Here is a 21,760-nt window from a genome sequence, read left to right as displayed (position 1 = left end):
TGTTCTCGGCCCACGTCACAGAACTCAAGTGTAGGCTGTGCCACTGCTTGGGTCCTGCTGGCCTGGCTGCAGAACCAAAACGAGCAATCAGCAGATATGACTCCATGGCTACTATGTACAAGGGAAGAAATTAACAATCAGGGGACAGGTGCTGTATCCTCAAGGAGCCCAACACTCTGGGTTGAAGCACAGAATTTACAGGCGAAAAGTGAATATAACAGCACTATTGTCTTCCCAATAAATTTCCATAATGGGCAGGGCTTCTTGGGTGAAAGGAAACTGAAAGGATAACAAAAGAAAAAACGATCACCCGCAATACAGATTCTGGAGCCCATATTTATTTGAATGGCTAATCAATCGCATAGAAGACAAGAGTTTCTACCTGTAATATACACAGATTTCAACTGACGAGGGAAGGAAAATAGCCATGGGGCTTTGCTCAGTCTTCTGGTGAAAGCAACCCAGTTCCTCACAGCTGATCCAAACTGTTCTGGAAACATGGATCCTCACTGTTGATTAAAGGCACTGGAATTGAATATTTACATCAGGCCTTATGCTAAGCAATGGGAATAGACATAAATAGGTCCCAATCTTTGCCTTCAATTCAGACATTAAAGCCAGTTTTTACCCCCAAATTATAACGCAACATAGTAAGTGCAATAAAATATAATTTTATACGAATTACTTTGGCTACATGGTGGGGAACGAATCCTGATCCACCTCTTACAACCTACATGACATTGGACAAATTATTGAATCATTCTCAAGCCTGTTTCTTCATCTGTAAACGAGGATAATATGAGTATGCACCTCGGTCTGATGCATAGTTACAGCATAGTAAATGTCAGTCATTATTATTTTTATTCATTATTATTATGACATTTGGGCTAGGGAGGAAAGATTAGTTCCACAGGTAGGAAACCAGCCCAAAAGAATGCTCAAAGCACTTGTGAATATCAAGTACCTATTTCTCTTGAGTAAAATCGAATCACATCTCACAGAGGGGCAGTTGCCTCCTCCGCAAAGTGGGAGGAATCCCATCTTGCAGCACTGTGCGTCCCTGATACTGAACGGCAGGTGCCCGGACGCAGGAGCCCAGCCAGCGGGAGCTGGGCACGCTGAGCAATCGGAACACCGAACCCCGGCCTTCCGCCGCCGAAGGCCGCCGGGCGCCAGGCCCCGCCCCGCCACCGCAGGCCCTGCCCCAGGTCTCCCAGGGCAACCGCGGCCTCCAGCGACAGGCCCGGCCACGCCGGCGCGCTCTGCGCAGGCGCGGAAAGGGGAGCCCACGGCGTCCGCCCGTGCCCAGCCTGCCACGGACGCAGCGGCGGGGCTTGCGTGATGGCGTCATGGGGCGGGGCCTCGGGCGGCGGGAAGAGGCGGCGGGAGAATGGAGGCGCGGGAGAGCGGCGGTGGAGCCGACGAGCGCGGGGCCCAGGACCCTGCCCCGGCCCCCAGCAGAGCCCTCGGCAGCGCCGGCCACTACGAGCTGCCGTGGTGAGGGCCCAGGCCGTAAATGATGGGTGCTCTGGACCTGTGGGTGGGCGAGTGGCGGGCCGAGTCCCGGGACACTCGAGCTCGTTCCAGAGGCACCTAAGTGGGGCAGGAGGCCCCGGGGTGGCGTCGGGGAGATGGTTATTTGCAGAAGGCGAGGGACTTGGGTCGTTGAGCCAAGCTGGGGTTGAGCCCACCTGTCTGAACTCTGGAAGCGGAGCCCGGTCAGAACAATGCTAATCTTGATGATAGCCGCCCCCTGAGACCACCCACTGTGGTGCTGGGCGCTGTGCCATGGGCCATTCTGATGGTCACTCTGCGAGAAGCGTCGGGCCCGGGTTCGGAACGCGGGGTTGCGCGCATAAGGCGCCCGCCTTCTTACTGTTGCGTGCTCGTTGAAATAGCAGCATCCTGGGTAGTTGGGAGGAAACGGTGACGTGTGAAGTCACCTGCCTCTGGCACAGGTGTGGTGCAGGCGCTCCACTCGTGCGCTCCGCCTGTGCGCACCGCTCAGAGCTCTCCGCGGCGCGTGGTAGTGGTTTACTCGCTGTCCTCTGTGTATTCCCATCCCTCCAGCCCACCCTCTTCTTGAGGAGAGCAGATACCTGAATGGAACGCGGTATAGCTGTGCTATCCAGTCCCCAGTCACTAGCCACATGAGTCTGCTGAGCGCTGGAAATGAGGCTAGTCCAAACTGAGATGGGTGTAAGTGTACAATATACACCGGATTTCGAGGACTTAGTATAAAAAAATCTCGTTGGTAATTCTTATATTGATTACACGTTGGAAATGATAATGTTTTGAATATATTAGGTTCAATACATTATATTAGTAAAATTACCTTCACCCGTTTTCTTTTTCCCTTTTTACATGTGGCTACCAGAAAGTTTAAAGTTCCATATGTGACTTGCGTTGTGTTTTTCCTGCACAACACTACTCTTGATGCTTAGGATGCTTCAGTATTAAAACAGACTCTGCTGTCATAGAGCTTACATTGATAGAGAAAGACAAAGTAAAAAATAAACAGGTAGATGTATAGTATATGTGATGGCGACAGGTGCTGTGGAGTAAATAGCTGTGGTGGTCAGGGGAGGCCTGTGGTGAGATGATATTGAGCAAAGATCTGAACACAGGGAGTAAGCCATATGCTAGGTGGAGAAAGCTTTCAGGCAGGGGGAGCAGCTATGAGGGCCTTGAAGGAGGTACATCTTACCTTGTTCAAAGTCCAGCTCAGAGTTCAGCTTCCTAACATTCCCAGGAGGTGATTCTCTCCCTCTCTGGTCTTCCTCAGCCCTTGGTTTGTTTAATCAGTTCAGTGCTGTAGTAGGATTTGCTAAGCTCTATCTCCTTGCTAATGGCAAAGCCCTTTAGAGCAAGAACCATGTCTTGCTCATCTCTGTACTTTCGACTTTCCTCTCCTTGAGATCTGTAACTCCTTAGGCAGTGCTTGGCATCTGGAAGGGGCTGAGTATGGAGAATAAATGGGTGGGAACAAGCATGCTCCATCTGCTGGTCTTGGAGGAGACCTGTCTCTATTGAGACGGCAAACAAGCTTCTTTGCGGGCACTTGCTTCTGGAGCAGAACCAGTACCTGGAGGGGGTGCAAGCTGATGGTAAATCAGGGCATATAATAAAGGGCAGAGGAGGTCCTGATGGTCAGATCATTGCAAATCTACTTCCTCTTCCATTCTCAGAGCTGAAGAAAGTAATTTTTTCTCATAGCATAGCTTATTAATTTTTTTTTTTGTGAGGTGATCAGCCCTGAGCTAACATCTGCCAATCCTCCTCTTTTTTTTTTTTTTTCCTGAGGAAGACTGGCCCTGGGCTAACATCCGTGTCCATCTTCCTCCACTTTATATGGGATGCCGCCACAGCGTGGCTTGCCAAGCAGTGCATCGGTGTGCGCCTGGGAGCCGAACCTGCGAACCCCGGGCTGCTGCAGCGGAGCACGCGCACTTAACCGCTTGCACCACTGGGCTGGCGCCTCGCTTATTAATTTAAAAGAGAGAAGTTTTGGTCTGAATAGGCCACTAGCCTGTCCACTCCACATAGCCTGGTAGGATAGGCCTGTGGTTTCTTTGTAGCCAGCCCTGCTGTGCACCTGGCACACGTCTACAGAATCTGGCAGGTAAGGGGTGAGAAGGGGTCTTGGTCGCACCTATGTCTGTCAGATCAAATGATGTCCGTGCCGCGTGTGCGGGACCTCTGTTGTGACGGGCAGACTGTGTTGCCGCAGTGTCGCATTGCTCCAGGTGGCCTGCTCTGGCCCTTCTCCAGCAACAAAGGTGTTTCTTGCTCTGGCGGGTTTGGAGCCTTTGGTATTTAATTCTCATGCACTTAACTTCTCAAATGGCAGTTGGGCACCTCCTTAAATTTAAAACCTGCATTTGGTATATTTTTATTGATGTATATCATCTTCTGACAAAGCTCTCAGGCTTGCCCTTTAGGGCTTTCTTTTGGGGAATGTGAAAATAGCCATGTCAACATCTTTATGCATCTTCTTAAAAATAGGGTTGAAAAATACAGACCAGTAAAGTTGAATGAAATTGTCGGGAATGAAGACACCGTGAGCAGGCTGGAGGTGAGTGACTTTATAAAAGAGGATCTTAAACACCGCATGTCATTTGGCTTTGATAAGCTCCAGGCGTTTGGAGGAAGACAGCGAAGATGAGGGGGAGGTGAGCCGCGAGTCCAGAGGAATTGAAGGCCTGGGAGACGTTCAGTTTGGAGGCAACTAGAAGCCGTGGTGGAAAAATTCAGAAGTTGGAAGTGCTGGCTTATCGGAGAGGGATTATCAGACTTGTTTTGTATTCTTCAAAACAGTTGGTCTGAATTGGGCTAACATCCGTGCCCATCTTCCTCCGGTCTCCGACAGAGAAGGGGTGGCAAGCTTTTTCTGTGAAGGCCAATTAACAGATGTCTTAGGCTTTGCAAGCCATGTGAGGTCTTTGTCAAATAGCCTTTGTTTATTTTTTAAACAATACTTTAAAAATGTGAAAACCATCCTTAGCTAGGGAGCTCATAAAAACAGGCCTCCAGCTGGATTACCCCCTCCCCCCGCCCCCCCACCTTAGTTTGCCAACCCCTGCCTAGAGGGACTAAGTGACAAGGGAGTAGCTTTCAGGATGATAAGAACAGGAGCAAGCAGGACTGTTGAGCAGTAGAGCAAGCTTTGAATTCCTGGCCCCAGAGGTCTTGAGGCAGAATCTAGAGGGCCAGCTCTTTGAGACATGAATTGCAGTAATTACTCTGCAGTAATTGGGGCCTAGACTTTAATAGCTACCAAGGTATTTATTTGTTTACAAATTTATTAATTTTACAACTATTTGAGTATCTTCTTGGGGCCAGATATGGTGAGGTGTGAGGAGTAGACACACCCCCTTCCCCAGGTGGGATTCTCCATCTGACAGGGGCAGCGTAGAGTCTGCAGGCAGTGTGATGAGCGCTCTGCTAGGGGAGGTGTAGGGTGCTGGGGGGCCCATGGGAGGAGCTTAGGGAGGACGAGTGAACCTGCTCACACCATCTTGATTCCCAAGTGGAAGAAGTGACACCAAAGCTAAGCGAGTGGGAGTTAGCCAGACTTGTGGGTTAGGGGCTAGAGAGAGGGGAGAGAGCAAGAATAGCATGTGCAAAGGCCTGGAGGTGAGAGAGCTTGGCTTGTTCTAGGGAAAAATGCTATCTGATTGGCACACCCAGTAGTGCTTTCCAGACATTAATGGACATATGAATGGCCTGGGACATTGTTGAAATGCAGATTCTGATCCAGTAGTTCTCGTGACGGGCCAGAGGTTCTGCATTTCTGACAGGCTCCCAGGGCATGTGACACTGCTGGTCCTTGGCGCCCACTGAGGAACACGGCTGTAGGGTGCGTGTATTGGGTGTGAGAGAAATGAGCCAGTGAGCTGGGCGGGATCCAGATTGGGCAGGGTCTTGTGAGCCACGTGTGAGAGTTTGGGCTGCTTGATGAGGGCGGTAAGGAGTCATCCAAGGGTTTCAGTCAGGTAAAAATGTTGTAATAGATGTGTATTTTAGAAAATTGGTTGTGGTGACAGCATGGGAAATGGATTGGAGTGGGGCAGGATTAGAGGCAAGACAGTTAATAGCCCATTGAAAGTGGTCCAGGCAAGAGATAATGGGCTAAGGAAGGGGCAGTGGGGCTGAAGAGAGGTAAATGGACTCTGGAGATGAAGGATAAAGAATGGCTAAGCCTTTGTGATGGAGGTGCTGTGTGGGGTGAGGGAGAAGGCCCCATCGTGACCCCCAGTTTCCTGGTGGGCAGTAGGGTTGATTGACAGTCCAGGGAAGGGGAGTGTGGGTGGGCCTCAGGTTTGTAGGGCAGAATGATGAATTCAGTCGTGAATAGGCTGAGGCGAGAGTTCCATGGCGCATCCATATGGAGCAATTCGGAGCCATGTTCGCTTCGTGGGCCCGTGTGGCTGGGGAGGCCTGGCTCTTCGGGTTTACAGGTTAGCCAGTTTCAATGAACATTTCTACCTTCAGGTCTTTGCCAGAGAAGGGAACGTGCCCAATATCATCATTGCTGTAAGTAGTCCTCCTGCTGGGCGTCACGGACTGATTTTCGCTGCGCTCTGAAGTGCCCAGCGCTTGATCCTTAGAGAGACCCGCTACCCCCAGGGCCCTGCGTTCCCCTCGCACTCAAGCTGTCCAGGGGCCTGTGGGTGGGTTGCTGTGTTGATTTGGTTGTGCTGTGGGCTGGGCTTGGGGGGCTCGAGGGAGAGGCAAGCACAGACAATGGGGAGCAGTAAATCGGGAGCTACGGTCGGTTCCTTCTGTCGGCTTGAAGCACTTACTGGAGATCTCGTTCCTAGGGCCCCCCAGGAACCGGCAAAACTACAAGCATCCTGTGTCTGGCGCGAGCCCTGCTGGGCCCGGCACTCAAGGATGCCGTTTTGGAGCTCAATGCCTCAAACGACAGGTACGCCTGGGTGTTAGGACGGGAGGCGGTGAGCGTTTACATTTTGGATTGTTACGGAAACAGCCTTTTCTCAGTTCTGTGGGGTCCGAGGAGCTCGCCTGGCCAGCTTTGTGTTTCCTTTAATCCTCCCAGTGAGAGGATGGGAATTGCTTGCTTGTAGACATGGCATCATGAGCAGTTGACTTGCTGGTTTACCTTTTTTTAATGGAAATTTTAAAAATTATTTTTAATTGTGGTAAAATACACATCACGTAAAATTTACCCTCTTAACCATTTTTAAATGCACAGTTCAGTAGTGTAAAATACATTCACATTGTTGTGCAACCAGTCTCCAAAACTCTTCATCTTGCAAAACTGAAACTCTGTCCCTGTTAAACAACTCTCCATGCCCCCTGCGCCCCCAACCCCTGGCAACCACCCCCTACTTTCCGTTTCCATGAATTTCACCACTCTAGATCCTCGTGTAAGTGGAATCATACAGTGTCCTTTTGGTGACTGGCTTATTTTACTCAGCATAATGTCCTCAAGCTTCATCCATGTAGCATGTGTCAGGATGTCCTTTTTAAGGCTGGATGGTACTCCATTGTATGTCTAGACCACATCTTGCTTATCCATTCATCTGTCGATGGACACTGGTCTTGCTTCCATCTTTTGGCTTTTGTCAATTGTGACTAGTGCTGCTATGAACATGGGTGTACAAATATCTCTGAGACCCTGCTTTCAATTATTTTGTGTTTTTTTTTTTTAAATTATTTATTTATTTATTTTTTTTCCCCAAAGCCCCAGTAGATAGTTGTATGTCATAGCTGCACATCCTTCTAGTTGCCGTATGTGGGACGCAGCCTCAGCATGGCCAGAGAAGCCGTGCGTCGCGTGCGCGCCCGGGATCCAAACCCGGGCCGCCAGCAGCGGAGCGCACGCACTTAACTGCTAAGCCATGGGGCCAGCCCTCAATTATTTGGATGTGTACTCAGAAGTGGAATTGCTGGATTATTTGATAATTCTGTGTTTAGTTCTTTGAGGAGTCACCATACCGGTTTCCGTAGTGGCTGGCACGACGTTATATCCCACTGACAGTGCACAAGGGTTCTAGCTTCTCTGCATCCCCACCAACACTTGTTGTTTTCTAGTTTGTTGTGGTTAGTAGCCATCCTTTTTTTTTTTTTTCCTTTGTGAGGAAGATTAACCCTGAGCTAACATCCAATGCTGATCCTCCTCTTTTTGCTGAGGAAGACTGGCCTTGAGCTAACATCCGTGCCCATCTTCCTCCACTTTATGTGGGACACTGCCACAGCATGGCCTGACAAGTGGTGTATCGGTGCGCGCCCGCGATCTGAACCCGTGACGCCAGCAGCGGAGTCTGTGCTCTTAACCACTATGCCACGGGGCCGGCCCCGTTAGGAGCCATCCTACTATGGCTGTGAGGTGCTGGTTCACTTTTTACGTATTAAATAGTAGAGAATTATGAAATGAGAATCTGTTGAATAAAATGTCTGCAAAGTCTGCCTTAGATTATTCCTTGAGAACATGGTTCTCAGCTCTTTAACATTTTCCTGGTTTTGAAGATCTACATATACCTGTTAATGGGCGTGTCCTTTGAGTGCAGTTGCCTGCTCATCAGCAGCCATAAATGAGCTGGTTGTTGATCCACTTGTAAACACTGACCCAGGTAGCAAGTGCAAACAGGCTCTGGCTCATCCTGACCCCTCGTTCTTCTCACACTGGCATCATCACACTCAATGTTTTTGAAAACTGGTGGCCTATAATTGGCAAAGTATTTTCAGTTTTAGATTTATAAACACCTATTAGAATGATCAACACAATGATTTTTTTTCCATTTCTGTGTCATCTGTTTCCTTCCAATCACCATTATATACACACGTGCCTTCAGCTTTTGATCACTTACAAACTACCTGTAAATGTTGGTCACAGACATTATAAAAGGTGGAAGAATCCTGTCACACGTTCTCTCAGCAGAACAGAATGGTCCAAGTTCTTGTCATAAGATATTGGGGAACAAAGTCGTTCCTGTTGAGTGACTAGCTGGATGACAATATATTTAGTTTTTGTCCTTAGAAATATATTGTTCACTCCTTGATTCTTAAGTCGGAGAAAATTCATCTAGGATTTTGGCATCTGAGAACTCATAGTCTAAGATTTTGCTGTGATGCTCAATTTCTCTGTCATCATTAAAGCCTAAAGTACTGCTGTTTGTCTCTGCAATAATTTTCTGATTTGTCTAATAATTACGAAACCTCTTTACCAGTTTTTTTCTTTTTGATGTTTTGGGTGGAAAGGAAAATGAAAAGTTTTGAATTTTCAGGTGTGGTCGATGAAAGCTTTAAGAAAGACAACAAAGATGGTGTCTCTGAACTTCTTTTATTTTATTATTTTCTATTTTTCTTTTTGTGTGTGAGGAAGATTGGCTCTGAGCTAACATCCATGCCCATCTTCCTCTATTTTGTACGTGGGACGCCACCACAGCATGGCTTGATGAGTGGTGCATAGGTCCACGTCTGGCGTCCAAACCTGTGAACCCGGGCCACCAAAGCAGAGCACCTGCACTTAACCGCTACGCCACCGGGCCGGCCTCTCTGAACTTCTTTTATATTTCTAGAAAGAAATGCAGTACCTCGAGCAACACAATAAAAAGCTGAAGAATGAGGCAGTAGTAACAGGTTTCTCCCCGCTATTGCTTCATTCTTCTAGAAAATCCCATCCTTCTTTCATCTTATTATTTTAGTCTTTTGAGCATAGTTGGGAATAGTCAATGAGTAATGGTGAAATAATTATGAGGATGATGAAATTGCTGTTTAGTTTCAAGACATAGGAAAAATAAGATCACTAATACCCCAAAATATATCTTAGATTATAAAAGGGACCAGTGGACCCATATGGTAATTGCAAGATAAAATGAGTTTCATTCTATCAAAAAAAGTAAGTAAATTTTTTCTTTGCTCTTCAGAAGACCTCCAAGAAAGAATAAAAGTAATGAAATATCAGTCCTTATAAAGAGTTAGAATTGCTAAAAAAAGAAACTTAAAGACTAAAATTGGGTCCATGATGGTGTCCTGAGGGTAATGTCCCCGTGAAGGTGACTGAGTTGTCTCAGAAGGTGACAGTAAAATTCTGGCTTATCGTTTCAGGGGCATTGACGTTGTGAGGAACAAAATCAAAATGTTTGCCCAGCAGAAAGTCACCCTCCCCAAAGGCCGGCACAAGATCATCATCCTGGACGAAGCGGACAGGTGCAGTGCTTGCCACACACGTTTACACCTTGGTCTTTCTTCTCTTATTGGGCTGTACTAAATCAGGAGAGAAGGTCTCACTTCGTACTTCTGTGGTAGCTTGCGCATCACATCCTCAAAAAGCCATTTAATAGGGGCCTGAGCCTTAAACCTTATCATTATGAGGTAACTTGCCAACGTTTGTCTAAGAGAGCTGGGTAATGTGTTTGTGCCAACATCACTTCCATGAATAATTTAAATATTTTTTTAATTGTTGTGAAATACACATAATGTTCACCATTTTCACCTTTTTTTTTTGTTTGCTGAGGAGGAGTCCCCCTGAGCTAACATCTATTGCCAATCTTCCTCTTTTTGCTGACGAAGATTAGTCCTGAGCTAACATCTGTACCCATCCTCCTCCATTTTGTGTGTGGGTCGCTGCCATGGCATGGCTGATGAGTGGTGTGGGTCGGCACCTGGGAACCGAACCCGCAAACCCAGGCCACCAAAGCAGAGTGTGCCGAACTTAGCTGGTACACGAGTCCAGCCCCTACCATTTTCACCATTTTAAGGTGTACAGTTGAGTGGCATTTAGTACATTCACAATGTTGTGCAACCATTACCGGTATAAATGAAAAAATTTTAATGACAATAAAAAAGACAACAGTAATTCATGTTCTTTGAAGAAAATTTTGAAAATATTATTTCATCTCCTGTTTTTCTATACTATGCATTTTTACATAGTTGAGATCATAATATACATAATTTTTGTATGCTGGTTTTTCTGTTCAATGTAAAAAGCAGTGTTCCGTATTATTATAATCTTCTTGTGAGCGTGTTTTTTTTAATATTTATTTATTTATTTTGTGTGTGTGTGTGTGTGTGTGTGAGTGTGTGAGTGTGTGTGAGGAAGATCAGCCCTGAGCTAACATCCATGCCAATCCTCCTCTTTTTGCTGAGGAAGACTGGCCGTGGGCTAACATCTGTGCCCATCTTCCTCCACTTTATATGGGACGCCCCCACAGCATGGCCTGACAAGCGGTGCGTCAGTGCATGCCCGGGATCCGAACCCGGGCCGCCAGCAGCGGAGCGCACGCACTTAACCGCTGCGCCATGGGGCCAGCCCCATGAATGTGGTTTTAATTGCTCTGTGATATTCCAGGGTGTGGTGCACCTTAACCATTTTACTGTAACGTTATTTATAGCAATGATGGCAGCTAATGTTTATTGAGCTCTTATATGGAAGCATTTACATTATGCCAGGCACTCTGCTGACCACTTCACATGTTATTATCTCATTTAATTGTCCTGACAACCCTCTGAGTAGGGAGTATCGTCATCTTCTTACAGAGGATGACACGGGCTCAGATGCTTTGCCTGAGGTATCTACCCACAGCTAGCAGAGGAAGGAGCTGTGAGGTGAGCCCAGGAGCCGCCCGCAGGGCCTCTGCTTTCTCCCCGTGTGCAGCTGCCCATGTGAGACCCAGGCGGGGTCCTGGAGAGAGGCTGAGCGTGCTCAGTCAGGAGTTCAGGGTCCCAGGTCTGTGGGGGGGATTTGTGTCCGGGGGGCCCTGGGTCCCAGTTGCAAACTGCTCCCTTGTGTTTTTCTTCTCAGCATGACTGATGGAGCCCAGCAAGCCTTGAGGAGAACCATGGAAATCTACTCCAAAACGACTCGCTTTGCTCTTGCTTGTAATGCTTCAGACAAGATCATAGGTGAGGGTCAGCTCTGGGTGGCTTGGGGCCCATGTGGTGCTTGTGTTGGCTCTTTAGCAGAAGAGTAGGGACTTTTTGATTGCCTGCCATGGGCTAAGCACTGTGTCATCAACTTTTTCATTTAATCTTATATAATTCTACGCAGAGGTATTATTAGCTGCACATTAGAGATGAGAAAACTGGAGCTCAGAGAGGTCGAGTGGTTTGCCCAAAGTCACACAGCAAGTAGAAGAGCTGAGATTGGAACCCCAGGTCTGCCTGAGTCTTGCGCCATCGCAGACACACGTGGTGTTGTGACACCCCGTGCACGGTGTCGTGGTCCCTGCGCCTCTGCAGACCTGCTCCTCCACATGCTGTGTCTGCACGCGGTGCTCTGCTGTCACCAGGAATTGTCTCACCGGTGAAACCTTGCACGTTAGTCTTCTCTCTGACCTGGCGTTTGTCCTTGCAGCCCCGCCACTGCCAGCAGTCCGTCTGCTTCCTCGCTGGTTTGAGCCCTCCGGTCTCAGTGTCTCCACTTCCTGCTGGTCTCCCCTCCTTCCCTTTCTGATGCAGATTGTGGGCACAGTCCAGCTTTCCTCTCTGCCTCTCACCGTCTCTCACAGCTCTCTGTGTCACTGTCCTTGCCTCCCGTCTGCCGCGCTAAACCCCAGCCTGTGCGAGCCCAGCCCGCTCCTCCACCTGGGCCGCGTGCGCTGCTGCAGAAAAGTGTGTCGCCCGCCGTGACGCCCCGCAGCCTTGTGGTTTCTGGTCTCGGCGGGATCTCGGTGTCGCTGGGAGTCCTCGTGTCCTTTACCTCCCCCAGGTCGTCACACACATACTCTGCTCTCAGGAGCTATCAGCCCCGTGCCAGTGCGGGACATACAGACTTCAATGAGAACCCTCTCTACCTTCCAGACACCAGCGATGTGGTGGAGAAAACTGTTTAGAGTTCTCGGTTTATGGCCGTGTGGGTAGCTTGTCTCCTTGACCAGGGTAGACAGATCTGTGAGGGCAGGAGGTCTTAGACTTCAGACCCCTCCCCAAATGCATTTTGCATAGGGCTCTGCATTAATGAGTTTGTTTAGTGATTTGAAACCACAGTTGTCAATGGAGAAGGCTCTGACCCTCCCTTGTCGTTAATGTTTCAGAGATATACAGCATTCTGATTTTTTTTAATTTCTAAAGAGATATAACAAACCTGTAAATGAAATCTCTAAAGAAATTAATTTCTTAGCTTTAGTGGAAATGGTTCATGATCAAATTGCTGCAGAGGTGATTTTTAAACTCAGTAACTGAGGGCCGGCCCCATGGCTGAGCGGTTAAGTGCACACTCCGCTGCTGGCGGCCCGGGTTCGGATCCCGGGCGAGCACCGACGCACCACTTCTCCAACCACGCTGAGGCCGCGTCCCACATACAGCATCTAGAAGGATGTGCAGCTATGACATACAACTATCTACTGGGGCTTTGGGGAAAAAGAAAGAAATAAAATTAAAAAAAAAAAAAAGATAAACTCAGTAACTGAACCTGACTTTGGCTTCTGGGGTCACACGGTCAGGAGGGAGGCATGCTTTCTTTGAGGAAGGCCATGGCTGCCTTATTCTAACGTGTATTTAAATTCTGTGAATTCAGCTTTTGGTACTTCTCAAAAGAGAAAACTCTGCTAAAGGAAACTTCTAGTGTACTTGGAACGTTAATTGGTTTTAAATCATCGATCTTGTTCTTGTCTGTGCTGATGAACCACACGTGTAAATAGGGTCTGGCATGCAGCTTCCTGAGTTCAGATACACTGACGTGGACGAACTCTTAGGAAAGCTGCTCTTTGGAGTCTCGTCCGCTGGACAGATATCGAGCACGTTCTGTGTACACAGCATCCTCTGTGCACAGGGCTCAGTGGAGGCTACAGATCTGTGGGAGGCTCTGTCCCTGCCCCCCAGGAGCCCACGCACGGATGGGAGAGGGGGAGCCCCAAACAGCACCTCTGAGCCATCTTAAGTCCGCTCGTTTCCGCCTACCGCCACAGCCAGCCCCTCAGCAAAGTCAGATCCAAGGTCTTCCGGCCTCCCCAGTGTCTCAGGCCGCATGCCCCGCCCCACTCCAGGTCTGGCCTGCCTCTGTTTCTCCCCTTCACTGGTGCAGTGTTGCCCTGGTTCCTCTCGCTCCTGAGTCACTAGCTGGCTGCCAGGGTCACCTCAGCACAGTCCGACCTGCCACTCCCCCGCTGAACCCTCCAGTGGTCTTCCCCCAGGCTGGCACACAGGACCCCAGGGCTGCAGCCCCATCTCCTTTCACTCCATGCACTGCAGCCTCATAGCATCTCACCGTCCCCGAATCCCCTGTGCCCTTTGATCACGCTTGCTTTCGAACGCGCTGTTGCTTCTGCCTTTCCAGCAGGGAAACCTCAACCCTAAATACTCCTCACTGAGAAGCTCACCTGCACCAGGCGAAGTTGGTCACTCCGTGGCCTGGGCTCCAGAGCTGTTCCTAGAAGCCTCTTCCACGGCCCCATCCCGTTGCGTTGTAACTCTCCTGTTCATGCCTCCTGTCCCCGTAAACCTAAGCTCTAAGGAGCCAGGACCTTATGATATCTGTCCACTGCATTTCCAGCACCTGGGGAGGTAACTGGTTGCTTTAATGCCGATAAACTAACAGGAATATGTTCCTTGGAAGTGTGTGTGAGGACAAAGAAGGGGAGGTCGCTTCAGTCTGGGGAGATCTGGGCGGCTCCGTGAGGAGGTGGCTCTGAGGGGAACCTCCAGTGGTAGTTGTGATGTCAATGGAAGAAGCTGGTGAGAAGGACACCTGCGTGGGGAGAGCCCGCCAGGAGCGTGAGGTCAGTTTGTTCCAGGGCAGACAAGGTACCAGACGTGGGTTAGCAGAGCAGAGACGGGTGAGGTGTGTGGAAGATGTGCTGGGGTCAGGGGCTGACTGACTGTACTGTGACGTCAGGAGCTGTTGAAGGTTTGCTCTTCAGGAGGTGACAGATCAGAGCATTTTGAGGAAGGCCGGCGTGGCGGCAGAACAGAGGCTGGAGGAGAGAGACCAGTGGGGCTCAGAGATCCTGGAGAAGCTCTTGTCCCAGTCGAAACCAAAGGTCCGGGAGAGCTTCCAGGTTCTGCATTCGTCTTTCTAGTGGTTCTCAGCCCTGGCTGTGGTCAGACCCCTGCGGAGCTTTAAATAAACCACACGGTGTCCCGTGCTCACCTGGACTGGCTGGGTCGTGACCTGCCCAAAGGGCCAGCGCTCACAGCAACCTGGAGCCCACCCGGGCCAGCGCTGACTGGCCTGTGGGCTGTGGCACGCGGGCGTCTCTGTCGTGGAGGACCTTTTCCCCTTCTGGAAGCCGTTGCTAGCCAGGGTTGTCCAGGCAGTGCTGGCCTCTGTTGCTTACTGGCTGATATTTTGAAATTTAGCCCCAATCACCAAGCTTCTGTCGAGCGCCTGCCGGGCAGAGACAGCGGTCCCAGCCTGGCTGGGCCAGGTGGGTCGTGCAGCTGTGTGCTAGGAACTCAGGGACCAGTGGGGGGACGCCGTCCTCTGCAGGGGAGCCTCACTCTCGCCCTGTCTCGCTCAGAGCCCATCCAGTCCCGCTGCGCAGTCCTCCGCTACACGAAGCTGACCGACGCCCAGGTTCTTGCGCGGCTAATGACCGTTATCGAGAAGGAGAACGTGCACTACGCTGACGACGGCCTGGAGGCCATCATCTTCACCGCCCAGGGAGACATGAGGCAGGTGTGTGCGGTGCCGGCGGGCGCCACCTCCTGGGCTTGCCAGCCCGTGTTGTGGGGAAGGGGGAGTGACCGCAGCACAGAGACGAGCACAGCCAGAGTGGGGAACGTTGACCCAGCGCACTGCTGGGGCTGGGCTCCCAAGCGCAGGCCTGCAGGAGGGCGCACAGCTCAGGCCCTGTGAGGACGGTGGGGACAGGCCAGGTGGAAAGTCACCCTGGACGTGTTTTTGTTCCTCAACAGGCATTGAACAACTTGCAGTCGACCTTCTCGGGATTCGGCTTCATTAACAGTGAGAATGTGTTCAAGGTACAGAAGCTGGCCTGGGTCTCAGTCTGCTCAAGCTGCCGGAGGTGGGGCGGGGCCGGGAGGAGGGAAAGACCCTGCTGCTGCCGCTGGGTTGGGGCTCCCACTCCAGCAGGGGGCGCTCTGGATGCCACCAGTGTGTGGACAGACGGAAGTGCCAGCAGTGCCGCTGCTGCAGGCCCAGACCTGGGTGCCTTCCCCTGGGTCCTGTTGGGTGCTCACGACACCCCTGCACACAGACCTCCTGTCAGCGTTTTGTGACTGAGGAAACGGCCCAGAGCTTGCCCAAGGTCACCCGGCTGCTCAAGGGCTGGAGTGAGCACAGCCTTTCCCCTCAGGCCGCCCCACCCTGAGGGCCTGTCACCACTTCCCACGCCAGGAGGGCGGGTAGCAAAGCTCTTCAAAGCCACGCGAGGAAAAAGACTCTTACTCTTCCGTATTGGCGAAGGATTTTTCTTCTGGGAATTCTTTTCTTTTTTTGCTGAGGAAGATTTGCCCGGAGCTGACATCTGTTACCAATCTTCCTCTTTTTGCTTGAACAAGATTCACCCTGAGCTAACATTTGTGCCAATCTTCCTCCATTTTGTGTGTGGGATGCTGCCACATTGTGGCTGCCAATGAGTGATGTAGGTCCGTGCCCGGGAACCAAACCCATGACCTGGGCTGCCAAAGTGGAGTGTGTGGAATTTAACCACTAGACCTCAGGGCCGGCCCCCTGGGAATTCTTTTGAAAACCGGCTACCACATCCTAACAGCTTGGTGTCTAAGTGCTGTTTTGGAGACCAATTTCCCCCTTATTTGGGGGTAAGGGTGGGGTGGGGCTGTCTGTGCGTTCAGTCTGTAGCTCTTCTTACTGAGTTCCTGGGTAAAGAGAGCCGTGTGGAGAGCCTCGGGTTAGACCTTGGCAGTGATGTTTTCAAGGGCGCTGTGGGAAGGGGAGCTCGCCTAGTCACCTGTAGTGGTGCTGAGGTTGTGTTTCATCCTGGAGCAGAGCACTGAGGACCCGGGGAGCCGTGACTGCTGAGGGAAGGCAGCGGGGCTGGGAAGAGCAGACCCGGAGCGGGTGTCGGCGCTGTCTGGCGCCGTCAGAAGGTGTCTGTTAGATTTCAGCGTGGATACTGCTCTAGAGGGCAGAATCGAGGCCAGGGGAGGGAGCTGCCGGGAGGCAGCCTTGGGGTCAGGGAGCACCCCACCCCACCCAGCAGGCTCCTCCCCAGGTCATCCTGCTGGGCCTGGGGGACCCTGTGGGGAAAGCTAGTTCCTGCTCCGGGTGGGAGACTGGCCGCAGAGACCTCCCCGTTCTTACGTGGATTCTGGATGGTCCTGGGCACGGGCTCTTCCAGGTGATCTAAGACAGGTGGCTGACGGCTTCAAAGCTGCTACGAGCACAGAGTCCTTATTGCCCTCATTAATTGTCTTGTGTTTGAGAAATCTATGATCCTGTGTCAGAAGCTTTTCCTCACTGCAGTAGGTTGACACTGCTCTCTATTTGGTGACCTGTTTGGTGGTGAGAGGGACGTTCCCAAACCCGGTTCTGTTTGCTGGAGAATTTGATGCAAAAAGCCAGTTGAGAAGTCGGTTGCATAGGACACCAGAAGTTGGGTGTCAGGGCTCCTCCTCAGATGGTCTCCTCGGCCCTGACGGGGCTTTCTTTTCGGTTCGGTCAGGTCTGCGATGAGCCCCACCCCTTGCTGGTGAAGGAGATGATCCAGCATTGCGTGAATGCCAATATTGACGAAGCCTACAAGGTGCGCCCCATCCCCTTCCCTGACCCCGAGGGACCTTCGCATCTTGAGCAGAGCAGAGGGGCACTCCCTGTGCTGGGACCTCACGTGCATCGCTCCACGTAGCTCCTAAAGCGATGCTAGGAGTTGGGGACACTGCAGATGGGGAAATGGGTTCAGGGAGGCTCAAGTCCTTGTTCTAAATCACACTGTTGCAGAATAGTAGACCTGCAGTTCTAAATCACGCCTTTCTACTATAATTATATTCTCTGCAAGAGGAATTGGTCCACCTACACACGAGGAAAGGCCAGCCGCTCCTTATGTTGCCATGGAACATCTTTCTCCGTTGAGGGGAGACGTCCCCCCATCCTCCTGATGAGCGTGGGATTGGGCGTTCTGGGAGCTGCAGTCCCTTCAGCCAAGAGAGGAGGGACCAGCAGGTTTCTAGCCTGATTATAGAGCCTGGTCCTGTGAGAAGATTCCAGTGGGCGTCACTGGGGTTCAGGTGACCCTCAGGTCCACGTGGTGGCAATGGAATGATTTAAGGTCTGATGACAGCAGGTTTCCCTTCCCCTGCTCCCACCAAACTAGGCCAGAAGTTCACGGGGTTTAGGGCAGGGCCAGACCTGACATGAGCCTGGAGTGCAAGGCAGGGAGACTGAGGCAAAGACCTGGCACGGCCTGTAGGAAGCCTGCAGAGTCAGGAGCACAGAGCTTCCCCACCCCCTGAAGTTGCCCCAAGGTGCCGAAGGAAAGGCAGGAACAACTGACTGAGACCCTGCGGTCTGGATGGAGTGGGGGCATTGGAGCGGGGTCTGGGTAGAGAAGTCCAGAGGCTGAGATGACTGCTCCCGGCTCTGCCCTGCTCAGGACTGTTCCAGGCCGTCCTGCAGGGGGTGCACATTAGACTGACGGCTGGGGAAGGCACAGCAGATCTGTGGCTCTGCTACTTCCTCTCTGGGCTGCTTCCTGGGATGAACAGTAAAGCTTGCTAAGAGCCTTGGGTAAAGACGTTACATGGCCGTGGTAGTAGACAGTCGCGCAATACATCGTAGAACGTTTGCAATATTGTCTCTGCTGGGAAATCAGTTCAGTGCCCCTGCTGATCTAAGGGTGTGGCCCCCACAGCTCCTGGGTGCTCAGCTGATTCTCAGAATCACTTGGTTGTCTGGGACGATCTGTCCACTCCCAGCAGTGTGGCAGGCCGGGACTGGTGTGGCTTGAGCCTCATTTTCCCCAGTGTCCTTGTTGTTCACAGAGCTCTCTGCTCATGTCTAGATCCTCGCTCACCTGTGGCATCTGGGCTACTCACCAGAAGACATCATTGGGAACATTTTCCGAGTGTGTAAAACCTTCCAAATGGCAGAATACTTGAAGCTGGAGTTTATTAAGGTCAGTGAGAGTATTTGTGTGCCCCTTTATAGTCAGCTCCTCCCCTAGCACCTGGAAACCACTCATCTATTTTCTGTTTGGGGGACAGAATTTTGCAGAATGTGATATAAATGGAATCAAGCAGGACATGGCCTTTTGGGTCTGGCTTCTTTCACTTAGCTTCAAGCATTTCAGATTTGTTCATGCTGTTGTTGCCTCTGTCAGTGGGTCATTCCTTTTTACTGCTGAGTAGTGTTCTAGTGTCTGGACGTACCACAGTCTGTTCACCAGTTGAAGGACGTTTGGGTTTCCAGGTTTTGGTGACTCTGAATAAAGTCATTATAAACATTTGTGTACATGAATTAGTGTGAACGTGAACACAAGTTTTCATTTCTCTTGGGTAAATTCCCAGGAGGGAGATTACTGGGTCAAATGGTAAGTGTAATGTTTAACTTTAGAAGAAGCTGCCAGTCTGTTTTCCAAAGTGGCTGTAGTATTTGCATTTCTGCCAGCACTGTGTGAGCGTTCCAGACAACCCACATCCTCACTGGTGCTTGGAATGCTCAGTGGGTTTTTTAGCCATTCTTACAGTGTGTAGTGGTGTCTCATTATGGCTTTCATTTGCATTTCCCAGTAACTAATGACGTCAGGCACTTTTTCATGAGCTTATTTGTTCCATAATCTTCTTTGATGAAGTGTCTGTTCAAATCTACCCTTTTTTTTTTTTTTTGGTGAGGAAGAGTGGCCCTAAGCTAACATCCATTGCCAATCCTCTTTTTGCTGAGGAAGATTGTCCCTGAGCTAACATCCGTGACCATCTTCCTCTGTTTTGTATGTGGAACACCACCACAGCATGGCTTGATGAGCAGTGTATAGGTCCACACCTGGGATTTGAACCTGTGAACCCTGGGCTCTCAAAGCAGAGTGCACAAACTTAACCACTATGCCACTGGCCAGCCTCTACCCATTTTTTAATTGTGTTGTTTTCTTTTTCTTTCTTTTTTTTTTTTTGTGACGAAGATTAACCCTGAGCTAACATCCGATGCCAATCCTCCTCTTTTTGCTGAGGAGGATTCGCCCTGAGCTAACATCTGTGCTAACATCTTCCTCTACTTTATATGTGGGACACCGCCACAGCATGGCTCGATAAGTGGTGCCTAGGTCCACACCCGGGATCCAAACCTGTGAACCCCAGGAGCCTGCGAACTTAACCACCATGCCGCCAGGACGGCCCCTGGGTTGTTTTCTTATTACTGAGCTTTGAGAGTTCTTTATGTATTCTGGATGCAAGTCCTTTATCAGATACGTATTTTATAAATGCTTTAATATTTTCTCCAAGCCTGGCCTTTTTTTGTGTGTTAACAGTATCTTACATAGAAATATCAATATCCTTTAGGAAATAAATGGAACTTTAGTTAAACATAATTCATTACCACTTAAGAGTTCATTTTCCAATTTTGAGTTTTGAGTTCATTGCATCAGTTTTGATTAAACCATTCAGATTAAAAAGATAAACTCCTCCCTCACTTATTAACCAGCCTGAGATCTGATTGGTCTTGCAGGAGATCGGCTACACTCATATGAGCATAGCAGAAGGCGTGAACTCCCTGCTGCAGCTGGCGGGGCTGCTGGCCCGGCTGTGTCAGAAGACCATGGCCCCGGTGGCCAGTTAGAGCGGAGAACTCACTGACTGGGCTACGAGAGTCGTCGTCCCTGAGGGATGGGAGTCACAGCCTCCTGGTTTGGAAAAAACACTGCCTGGTGTCAGAATACGCCTTCCATCAATACGGTCGTGGCCTTCGCCTTGCTCCCAGCACGTCTCCACAAGGGTTCGCATTCAGCCTCAGACTCACAGCTGTGGTGACAGGGTCTCAGCCTCCAGGGCCTGGCACCCGAGCTGGGCATGTGTTGGCATTTTAGCTAATAAAACCGTACAGTTTTGTTGGCAATGAGGGGACAACACAAGGCAGCAAGGAAAGCCAGCGTCCTGTCTCTGCGCGTCCTCGGGGCCCCACAAGTAGAAAAGGTGACTTAGACCAGGCTGGACAAGCTCATCTCATTTTTCTAGAAGCCTGGAGGACAGTGCCATGGGGCGAGGGTGGGGCTTGCTGTAGTTACTGCCTGGATAGACTCAGGACAGCCGGCCGAGCCCTCCAGAAGGCCTTACAGGGATGCCCAGCAGGCAGCCGGGACGCCTGCCAGGTCGCCTTTTCCATTGAGCCCTGTGTGCGCCTTGCTCTCGAGTTCCCCAGGAAATTTTATATTAATTTGTAGTATTGCCTTTTTTTTCTCTGCAAGGTACCGTTTTTTTTTTTAAATTGTGAAGAATATCAATTGTACATAAAAGTAGAGAGAATGATAAAGTGAACCTTCATGTATTCCTTATCCATCCTAATAGTTTCACCAGCACAGGGCCAGTCTTGTTTGCTCTGTGTTCCCACCGTGCTGCCCAGCTCCAGGATTGCTCCGGAGCAAATCCCAGGCGGCGTTTTCGAGTGGCGTTTTGGTGGGCTGGCTCGGCTTCCCTGCTTGGTAGCCTCAGGAGGAGCTTTGACTGAAAATATACTTGTGACATGCTGGCTTCTCCTGCCCTGGGGCTTCCGGAGGACAGGCCACCACAGCGGCGGGTGCAGGTAGTGTGGGGACAGCTGCAAGGCCCGCGGGCCTCTCTCCCTCACGCTCTCTCCTGGCCCGAGCGTGGGTCTCCACGGCTCTTCTGCTCTGGCCTGAGGCGGGGAGCAGGAGGGAGCAGGGAGGGAGGGGCCTGTGGGCACCTCTGCTTGGCGCCCGCCCTCCCGGGCAGGTTAGTCACTTGTCCGGACCACGTTGAATGGGGACACTAAGCAGGCACAGGCAAGCCTCCAAGATTACTGGCCCTTTGGGTTAAAGTTTTGATGAAGAGGGGAAAAAATATGAAGGTCTTCAAAAACTGCAGGGTGAAGTTTTACAAAATACTTTCTCGTTCCTTCTCAATCTTAAGTTTTGTCTGGAGCCTCAGGATCCCTGTGAGGTGGGGGAATGACTGTGCCGTTTTCCAGGTGCGGCCCCTGGGCCCAGAGGGGGGCTGGGCTCGCACACCTGCTGACTGCGGAGGCAGGACATCCCACGGAGCCCCCTGCCCCTTGCTCAGGCCTAAGCTCTTGTCTCTGAGCTTGTGGATTAGGACCTCGGGGCGTGAAGTGACAAGTGGCCAACAGTTGTGTTCTAGATGTTTTTGCCCAATTTGTGGCATTAACTTCTCATGGAAAAAATTGGTGTGGCATCTTGGAGAGAGGGCT

General features: G+C 50.7%; 1 protein-coding gene across 2 annotated transcripts; it reads left to right on the top strand.

The window, feature by feature from the left end:
* The first annotated feature begins 1,363 nt into the window (after positions 1-1,363).
* RFC2 (replication factor C subunit 2) lies at positions 1,364-20,850 on the top strand. Of its 2 annotated transcripts, XM_004442108.3 has the most exons (11): positions 1,364-1,497; positions 4,006-4,075; positions 5,995-6,036; positions 6,324-6,430; positions 9,577-9,678; positions 11,273-11,373; positions 14,928-15,085; positions 15,325-15,390; positions 17,055-17,135; positions 18,390-18,503; positions 20,045-20,850. In XM_004442108.3, exons 1-11 carry the CDS (start codon positions 1,391-1,393, stop codon positions 20,153-20,155), a joined length of 1,059 nt encoding a protein of 352 aa, XP_004442165.1. In that variant the 5' UTR covers positions 1,364-1,390; the 3' UTR covers positions 20,156-20,850. The 2 variants fall into 2 exon arrangements, with proteins under 2 accessions (XP_004442165.1, XP_087273888.1); XM_087417762.1 differs by lacking the exon at positions 17,055-17,135.
* The last annotated feature ends 910 nt before the right edge of the window (positions 20,851-21,760 follow it).

This window comes from Ceratotherium simum, chromosome 26 (assembly GCF_057802395.1).
Source record: "Ceratotherium simum simum isolate JZ-2026a chromosome 26, ASM5780239v1, whole genome shotgun sequence".
In the NCBI taxonomy this organism is placed as follows: Eukaryota; Metazoa; Chordata; class Mammalia; order Perissodactyla; family Rhinocerotidae; genus Ceratotherium; species Ceratotherium simum.
Note: the sequence above shows the minus strand (reverse complement) of the source record. Positions and strands in the feature narration are given on the sequence as shown.